This window comes from Leguminivora glycinivorella, chromosome Z, assembly GCF_023078275.1.
Source record: "Leguminivora glycinivorella isolate SPB_JAAS2020 chromosome Z, LegGlyc_1.1, whole genome shotgun sequence".
Classification (NCBI taxonomy): domain Eukaryota; kingdom Metazoa; phylum Arthropoda; class Insecta; order Lepidoptera; family Tortricidae; genus Leguminivora; species Leguminivora glycinivorella.
Genome location: NC_062998.1, coordinates 51,595,846 through 51,606,050, shown reverse-complemented (window position 1 = coordinate 51,606,050; position 10,205 = coordinate 51,595,846). Strand labels below are relative to the sequence as shown.

The 10,205-nt window shown below is 38.8% G+C and overlaps 1 protein-coding gene across 1 annotated transcript; it reads right to left on the bottom strand.

Moving 5' to 3' along the window:
• Positions 1–1,959: 1,959 nt before the first annotated feature.
• On the bottom strand, positions 1,960–4,194 carry LOC125241277. Its single transcript, XM_048149667.1, has 2 exons — positions 3,914–4,194; positions 1,960–3,658 (listed from the first exon to the last, which is right to left on the bottom strand). The coding sequence occupies exons 1-2, from the start codon at positions 3,930–3,932 to the stop codon at positions 2,118–2,120; spliced, it is 1,560 nt and encodes a 519-aa protein (XP_048005624.1). The 5' UTR covers positions 3,933–4,194; the 3' UTR covers positions 1,960–2,117.
• Positions 4,195–10,205: the final 6,011 nt, after the last annotated feature.

Genomic DNA, 10,205 nt, shown 5'->3' with positions numbered 1-10,205 from the left:
CCAAAAACATTCTGTAAAAAATAGCCGTCTCGATGGAGCTGCTTGTTTATCTCTAAAAAGTAATGAAATCTACATAAAGTTCCTTACTGCGATTTCTTTATTATTATAGTTAACTAGCCTTTGCCCGCGGCGTCGCTCGCGTTAAATTCGAAAATCTCTCCACAAACTTCCATCCTCCATTCTAAGGAAGTGGGGGATATAAAAAGAGACAAAAAGTAGCCTATGTCACTTTCCATCCCTTCAACTATCTCCACTTAAAAATCACGTCAATACGTCGCTCCGTTTTGCCGTGAAAGATGGACAAACAAACAGACACACACACTTTCCCATTTATAATATTAGTATGGATGTTGTGTGACTTGGCCGTTGAAGTGTAGCGGTGCTGGCGACAGATTGGTGCAATGGTGTCATGGAGCACCTGGTTATAAACTTCTTTATACCCTTGTGTATAAAGAAGTTTATAAGTTTCATATTCGATGGTCCGAGCTAAGGTTCGTAAAGCCATGAAGCCGAGCTGATAATCATTGTCGCTAAACGCCGGTCGAAACGCAGTCTGAAGTGGGTGATAAACGTACGATACGAGCAGGTATGCGTACTTATGGCTCGACGACCTTTTTCGATTGTGTGTCACCGTAAGTACGCGTAAAAACCGCTGCGCATAGTAGTCGACCATCCAACGCGTACTTGCTCGTACGCCTGTCACCCACTTGACGTCGCGCCAACACTTTATGGAAAAAGCGGGTTTTCGACAATTACCAATAAGATTTTAGACATTCAAAAATCTTCAATAATACTCAACTGTTTCGGTCGCACTCGTTCAAATATAGGATAGGATTGGTATGAGCGAGACGGTCAGGAGATTGATTGTCAACATGATATCTATCATAAACACCGTTCGAAATGGCCTCATTAAAATCTAAATTTTAAATATATTGAAAGTAATATTACTAATCATTGACGTCACGCTCAAAATGAAAGAGATAGAAAATTTGACAGTATGATACTCTTTTGCATGATTGCCATAATTCAAAATAAGAACGATGGCTTGCGTTGTAAACAGGGACTGAAACATGACACGGGCCCCTAGCGTCATCTATATACTTTTCACTGTATCACTTGTAATGCCGTTGAACTACCGCGTGCGTATTTTAAAAAAAAAAACGACATTTTTATTCAAATGACACTCTTAGTGACATCTAGTGACATAGATTTACGGCTGCCAACGGGGTACGCGCAGTGTTTCGTCTAGAACAAGCTAGGTGGACAAAATTATTTTATTAGGTTTTTGGGTAGGATTATATTCCATAATGCAGTACCAAACATAATAAATACTAATTTGTATATTTTAGGAAATAAAGACCAAAAAATTAATAAAAGAAACTTTTCGTGTATAAAAAAAAATTATTATTTAAAAAAAATACTATAATTAATGTCACTAAAATAAATACAAAATAAAACAGTTATTTTTACATCCAATAAAATATACAGTCTTACAATTACACAAAAAAAATACAATAAATTGCTAAATTAATACCAAAAATTTGCTTATTCTACTGTATAATTATAATATTTATTAGTCATCACCATCAGACTCATCCGTCGTATCCGAAAGATAATAATTTTCCTCTTTTTGGGATGCCGTCCGAGGCATGGACTGCCTAGGCTCTATAATAGGAGCTACAAGAAGCTTGAGCACTTCAGATGGAAACTTGTCTATTTTTTTTTAGGAACCTTGCGAAGACTGTTGATAAATGGATCAGATATCACGAGCAACATAGAAATTAAGTCTTTATTTGTGGCAATATGCGAACATTTTCTTGTATTGTGTTCGCGGAATCTGCGGCAATCTTTATTCCTCGCCTCTTGGGCCTCTTCTGAAAGCTGTCCAATTGGAAGTAGTGCAGTTTTAATTACCTCTGTATTATGAATCAAAATTTTATGTACAGTAACTGGCATATAGTACCATCTATAGAGATGCTCACTTAAATAAAGTTGTCTGGTTTCCAAACAAAATTTGTTGAATTCAACTAAATTTATCTCAAAACCAGACGACAATGTTCTAAGTATGACGTCAAACCTCTTGATCAGGGTAGCATCTAATCCTGTAATCTCTGCACTTAATTCAGGATTCCCAAAAAACGACGAGCAGTATTACCATCATTGGTTGAACCAAATCCTGGTTTCGGTTGGTCCACAATTAGGCCCATTTCTTCTTTAAATCTTCGCCGAATATGTTCCGATCGCAGCTTAACACTTGCTTTTTCATCATTACTGGTGGCCTTCCATTTCTTTATATCTAGCTTATAACTAATATGTAAAAAACACTCGAAGCACCGTATCCAAGCATGTAGTGTGGACAAACCAAATCCGTAATTTTCCTCGTTAGGATCAAAGCCATCTGCATCTCCATTCATTTGTGTAGGGGTGGCGTGGCAAATAAAACATGACTGTGTTGAACGATGGTTAGATAAAGCATTACACACTTTTCCATCAGTCATGGTTAATGAAAGTTTATGGTTTACCGAAAATTGAGAACTATCAACAGTACAAATAGACGGCAGTAAATTATTAATTTGATCCAAAACTTTGTTGGTCCCCACTGTTGTAAGTTCAGTCGTTTCTTTGGCGAAAATGAATTTAATAGGACGGCAATACATCGTAGATGATGGCCGAGGGTTTTGCCAAATGACTTTGTTTTCGTCATCTAGTAACCTAAGTGGAACAAAAGAAAACACGAAAAGGTACTGGTCAGTACTCGCATTATCTGTGAATTTCTGTTTATAAGTACTGTGTCCGGAACTTTCGTCGCATCCCCATTTGCTAATTAACCTTAATGATGTACTAGAAGGCAAATTACCAATAACTTCTCTTTGTGATTGCACTAACCTCTCAGCGGTTTTGTCTAACAAAGCTTGCAAGTTAATTTCCACCCTATTTTCGGTCACATGAATATGCTCTTCTGCAGGATAACACTCAAGTTTCGCCTTACGTAAACAATGATATGAAGGGTATTCATAATGTCCTGCCTTCATAGACCACTTTCTAGTCATCTTGTAAGTGTGCGTAGTCGATTTAGAATCGATATAATAAGCTAATGCCTCATCACCGGTTAACTGCCTGGATTTCACAGAAGAACTATGGTCGAGGGAGCTTGAAGATGTATTAGGGCTTTCGTTGATGTTTTTAATCACTTTTGCTGTATTTCTGTTTCCTGCTGAACGCGAAGTCACTTCGGCAGCGGTCAAAAGTTCGCCAACACTACGCGATTGCACGAGATCTTCAACCCGGCGTTTTTTCGTTTTGAAGGAAGAACTTTCGAAGTCTAATTTGGGTCTTCCGACCAGATTTATATTGTCACATGATGCCGATGCTTGTGGTCGGGTTGTGTGCACTGTTATTTCAATATTCTGGCCATCTAGCCAACTTTTAAACTTTCCCACAAATTGTTCCATTGATCTTGCCGCACTATTCCACTTGGTATTCAGTTTTGATGAAAAACTAGTCAAAACATTCTTTAGCCGTCTCTGAGATTCTTCAGTCAGGTCTTTTAATTCATATTTTGCTAATATGCACTCATAGAGATGGCTATTTCTGTCATTTTTTCCTTTATTAGACCATTCTTCAAAAAGCATCCTCCTTGAAATAGAGAGAACGTGTTCTGTAAAAAAAAGAAAAAAAAAATGTTATGCAAATTTCTGCAAAATAAAATATACACCATCATAAAATAGAATTATGAAAGTAAATAATATCAAAAATCTAGACCGGTGTCAAGCGGTGTCAAGTATTTGCTAGTCTATCAAAGTTCTAAAATGAATAAGAAAACACCACGTTTTTAAGTGCATTTTTAATGCTCTATACGAGCATTATTATAACTGTTATCAACATGTTTTTAAGAAAAATATAAAGTGCTTACCTTCAGTTATAAGATCCATCACCAAAACTTTTCACAAAATAACTTGCACGTTTAAGAGATGTTGTTGAACGCATCACAAAATTGCAACTGATTTAATTGTGCAATTGCACTTACCTCATTAGCTGACTTCTGCACCCCGTGACTCATAAAATTAGAAAGTTAGAAATAATCTATTAATAGGTTTGGGGGTTTAAACATGTTGTTTATCTTATCTAATGACTAATTAGTGATAATCTGATAACGACTTTTGTCCACCTAGCTTGTTCTAGACGAAACACTGTGGTACGGTATTTAGTATGGACTCTGCTGGTCCTTTATAATCGTCCTTGGTAATATCAATAAAAAATGTATACGGACTCGTCAACCAATCGCGTTGAAACAAAGACGATCGAGTAGGTACATACAGCGTGTGGATTCCATACGGGCGAATAATGTATCCAGTTATAGTATCTGATCATACGAATCGTATAGGATAATTATTTCGTTAAGTCTTATTAATTAAGAGTAATTTTTTTTTAATCTGGCCAAGCAGCAATGTACGCCATCCAACTTAATTTGACATGACATGAACGTCATGTCTTTATGACGTCTAGGGTACGCTAATTGACCTCGGTATAATACATTGCGTGCTAAATTATTATGTAGAAAAAAAAAATATCTCATCTATAAAAAAAAACCATGTAGTTAGGCTCCTTAGGTCCGATACTAATCGTTATTAAGATATTCGCCCGTATGGAATACACACGCTGTATATAGAAAATGTCCGTCAAGGTAAAATGTGTACTAGTAGTCACAGTACCTACAAAGATTGCCACCTCTGCACAGGATTAAAACATTTGAACCTCAGTTTTGATAATTTGACCCAATATCATTTACTTGATCTGTTATAATTGTCAAATATTAATATTAGCGCCATGTATCGGAGAATCAACCAAAGATGTGGCGCCATCTGGGCGAGATTGCAAAGCTTTTTTTGTCTTTTACGGGGTTATATATGTCTTTGGTTACACCAAGTTGCATCTAACGATTCAGGTGAAATTATACGACTTATTTTACTTTTGAAATCTTTGTATTTCTTCTAAATGAGGCAAAGTTAATACTTTAACATCTCGTATTAATATTGACACTCGGAAAGCGGACGAATTCAGAACTTTTCTCACTATTATGCATCTTGTCTTGTTTTATATTTAAAAAAGTTGAATTATTTACGTAACGTGACTAGCTTCGCTCGCGGTTCAATAATCGAATCTCTCGCTTGCTCGGGTATCAATATTAGCACGGGCGGTTAAACAACTTTGACCCCTTGTAAAAAAAACAACTATTTACCGTACAAATTAATAATTTGCTTTTCACAACCTGTATACAGAAAACACTTCTTTGTTTGAGCAAAAAAGTTGAAACCACACAGCAAACGCAGCGCCACACGATTGCTCATATTAAAAGACCTTTCGACCCCGAGTCAAGCTGTGATTGACACAATTTTACCTTTGCGGGTGGCGAAATTCGGAACTAATCAATCCTCGGTACAAGTCCACGTGGACTGCGCGATCGACGCGTTCTGCCCGCCGCAAATGTAATTTTGTAGCGTGGTTAAGTGAACCAAAATGGCGGCCGCTCTTGAGAATTGGCGGGTAAATATGACGTTTTGGAAATCAAATATGGCCGCCATCCGTAGCTCGGTCGAGCTCGGTTTCGATACGGCGCTCTGATATTATTTATTCAATAATTGCTCCCAACTCTCGACTCAAGTACTGTGAAACTATGTTTGAGGTTATTTTGAGCTAAGTATTTCTGAGCGAATACAGGCTGTAATTCTTATACGGGCGATAAATTAAACTATACATAGAATTAATTACTGTTATCATTAATTTATTCTTAATTTTTACCCCATGTTTCTCATAATATGCCATAATTCACCCATTTAGTAGTGCCCCTGCCTGCCTGCTAAGCCGCGGTCCTGGGTTCGAATCCCGGTAAGGGCGTTTATTTGTGTGATGAGCACAGATATTTGTTCCTGAGTCATGGATGTTTTCTATGTCTGAAATAAATGTTTATTATTATTTATATGGCGAAATCCAAGTTATCGGCTACGACAAGACGTATCACTACGACCGTAATAGTTCAGCGAATTTAAAATTTTAGCAAGTACATTTTCTTTATAGCATTGCACCTACTTAAAAAATTGCTGCATTGACGGTTAATGACAATACATTACATACGCGATATGAGCTCTTAAACGTACCGTCAACAACAGTGTTTTGGCATTAGGTACATAAGGTACATTGCGGGCCGAATAGATTTCTATGGATTTATTTTTAAACAATTGTAAGTAAAACTTACACTAACCACCAATAAGTGATTCGCCCGTATGAGATTTACACACTGTGTAACGTTTAATGAGATTAATGCAATTTGATATCAAATTTTAGTAAAGGTCACGATTAATTGTTCTAGTACACAATTGAAAGACTATCATCTTGGGGGGGGGGGGGGGGGTTTAGGAATTTTATCACCCCCTTTCTTCCCGTCGGTGTCGTAGAATAGAAGTCGACTGTGGGATATGGGTCAAATAGGCTAGTTTCCTATACTTTAAATTTATTTATTTGAAAACATATTTCAATGACGTTACAGATACTTAAATCCAATGCGTCATGAAACTTAAATAAAAAAAACAGTAAATAAGAACATGAAGAAAAACAAACAATAAAAGTTTACAACTAAACAATTGATTTGGGCGATGACGTAACAGCGTGGCTCCGTTGCGTCGTTTGCGTTGTTTGTTTGATAATAGTTATTTGTTATACAAGGGGGCAAAGTTGTATTTTAACGCCGAGTGTGGAATCGAAAAACGAGCAAGTGAAAGGATTCTATAGTTGAACCACGAGCGAAGCGAGTGGTTCGAGAATAGAATCCTGAACTTGCGAGTTTTTTAACACACGAGAAGTAAAATACATTTGCACCCGAGTGTAACACAAAGCTTTTCCCCTCACTATAGCGAGGAAACTACAACGCAAAAAATGCGTTTATCACTGCTTCCAGTGGTTCCACAGGTGGTAAATCATCTTTATTACTAGATTTACCTACTTTTATCAATTTTACAGCAGTTAATTTGTCTTTATTCAAGTTCAAATTACTTTACCCACTAGTGGATAAAATACGTTTTTACCCGCTGGTATTAAAGGACAAAACATGTGTTTCCGAGCTAGTGAGGGGAAAAATATTTTATGCAGTGCACAAAATAAATCATCACATACGTAGTCATCATACACTTTTAATAGGTCCCCAAAATCTATAAATATTTTTTTTATGTCAAATACTAACAGATGAAAATCATGAATTGTGCAAAATTCGATACAAGTCTAGTAGCCTATTCCGTGTGTTTACGAAATTGACGAAAACTAGTACAATGCCCTACATAATTAGACACACCGGCTCTAAAGCAATTAATCATGAATAATTAATAACTTAGTTGATATTGCACGTTCAAGTTTATTGTCAGACCAGGGTGGCTAGCCGAATGGCACAATCGCTCACGAAACGCTCACGAAACGAAGCGCTAGTAGATATCTATCTCTATCGCGCTTGCGTATTGGCGCGACAGAGCCAGCGGCGTATCGCTTTCGTTTGGCGTCGGAGAAATGCCATTCGGCTACGGGGCCAGGGCCTTGATGAAACGATCAAGGGTGCCTAGTCAACGTCACCATAGATTAAATATAAGAAGATCATACCATCCCATACATTAAAATGCAACCGCATATGCGCATCGTTACCGAAAATGTATACAGGGTGTAAACCTAATACGGGCGAACCTCTTAACGGCCCAGCCACGACATTGGTCTAAGCGCGGCAGCGGTGAGCGGCAGCCATATGTGCGAATGAAAAGTCTCATCGCTGTGTCTCGCTCCAATGTATGGCCGCCGCTCCCCGCTGTCGCGCTTAGACCAATGTCGTGGCTGAGCCGTAACGGTGGTGAGTATAGGACATAAAAAATGGAATTAGATAACTTTTACTTAAAATTGAGTTATTTTTTTTATCCATACAAAATAATTCGGCCCGCAACGTAATGCAAACACACTCGCGTTAACCGCTCGTTGACAGTTGTCATTGATTGTCATTGCAACCACGTATACAGTACATTGCTGCTGGGAAATTTTTCAAAAATTCATTATGGGGTGAAACTTAAAAGTAACTCAAAAACACTTCTTAATTAATGATAACAATATTGAATTATATGCCTGGTTTCATTTATCGCCCTTATTAGGTTTACGCGCTGTAGACATCTGCACGGGAAGCATGGTCGCGCGATAGACGATAAAATAGCAGGCCGTCCCTATCGCACTATTTGTAAGTGCGATAGGGACGGCCTGATATTTTATTGTCTATCGCGCGACCATGCTTCCCGTGCTGGTAACAAAAAAGGAAGGTTTCATACAAACTACATAGGACATTTTGGGAAACCTAGTGGATCTTTCTCAGCATCATGAACTCTATCAGCCTACCAATTTTTATCAAAATCGGAGACGTGATCCAAATGTACAAACTTTTCGGGAATTGCACTAGTATGAACATGCGTACGGATGCGTTCAGCTTTCCGACGCCTAAGCGTCTTCACGCTAACGAGCGATTTTGGTCAGCTAGAGCTGATTTCGCGTCAGTAGGTTTGGGGAAACCCTTACGCCGTGGCTTGCGTGGGCAACGGTCGCGCGACGGCGATGCGACGCATACGAAATCAAACCTTATCGATATGGAAGTATGAGACGCGACGGCGACGGTCGCGCGACCGTCGCCCACGCAAGACACGGCGTTACACGTTGTATCGTACAGTCAACCAATTGGAGCCACTCTACAACCATGTCAAAATGACAAGCAGTAAGAGATTTCTTACAATCTGATTTATAACGTCACTGTGACATAGTTCTACGGTGGCCTAGGGTTCCAATTGGTTGACTGTACAGACATAGGAAGGAAGATCAGGCATGCCGGGTGATATATATTCAACTAGCTTTTGCCCGCGGCTTTGCTTGCGTTAGAAAGAGACAAAATGTAGCCTATGTCACTCTCCATCCCTTCAACTATCTCCACTTAAAAAATCACGTCAATTGGTCGCTCCGTTTTGCCGTGAAAGACGGACAAACAAACAGACACTCACACTTTCCCATTTATAATATTAGTATGGATTATCAGGAGGGCGCTGTTATTCTGATGTATGGATTGACAGTTCAGTATAGTATGAAGAATATAGTTCTTATGAAATTCCGCAACATGGCGCAAATTACCTATTTGTACGCGTTTTCTCATTATCCGAGCCGATATCGGATGTCAGACCGATTTCCCATAATTATATTTACGCCGCCATCTTTGATTTTTTCCTTTGAAATCCTTCCTATATCGGATCGGATAATGTGATAAGGATAACGGACTAAGGGCCATTTGCACCAACGAAAATGGAGGGTTAATAACCCACCATTTTATATTTAATTTGACAGATGACAGCCCACTAACCCTTATTTAAATGTTTGGTGCAAGTGGGACTTACAGAGGACTCCCCGGGATGTCCCTTCGGGACATCCCGGCGTCAAATTTGAGGACATGATAGAGGATTCCTCTAAACTCCCATCACTCATCTCAAAAAAAAAAAACTTACAGAGGCAGGGATATCTAAATCGTTGCAAACTTACCGTGGACTGACTCTATAAGAGGGCTACGGGCATCGCTACGCCGTAGCAGACATATAGATGGCGTTACACCTTTGGGCTACGCTCAGCTAGATGGCGCTAATATTAATATTTGAAATTTTAACACATATCAAGCTAAGACTATGGGCCAAATTGTCAAAACTGAGGTTCAAAAGTTTTAAGCCTGTGTCAAGAGATGGCAGTCTATGCACTGTGATTACACATTTTACTTCGACAGTAACTCTCTATAATACTCGATCCTCTTTGACCGTAGTAAAGCGTAGAGCGTACTACTGACGGAGACATTCCGATTGTAATGACATTTCTGAATCCGGCCGGATTGCAGTCCTTGTACGTATGGATATGATGTCACTTTCAATACTGCTGTGGGGTGAGGTGGTAGTGATTGTGCACTGTGCGGTGTGCAAGTGAGATATAGTTTATATCTATCTCGCTTACGAATCAAAACGTCTAGAGTAGTGCATCGTTACTAGTTCATTTACAACATTTGGCGTCGAAACCACACCGCGGACACTGGCGATCAAATATATGAAAGAGGCGCGTTCCTAGCACACAGTCTATGCTCGTGTAGGTGAACGAGTGAAATATGACAGGTC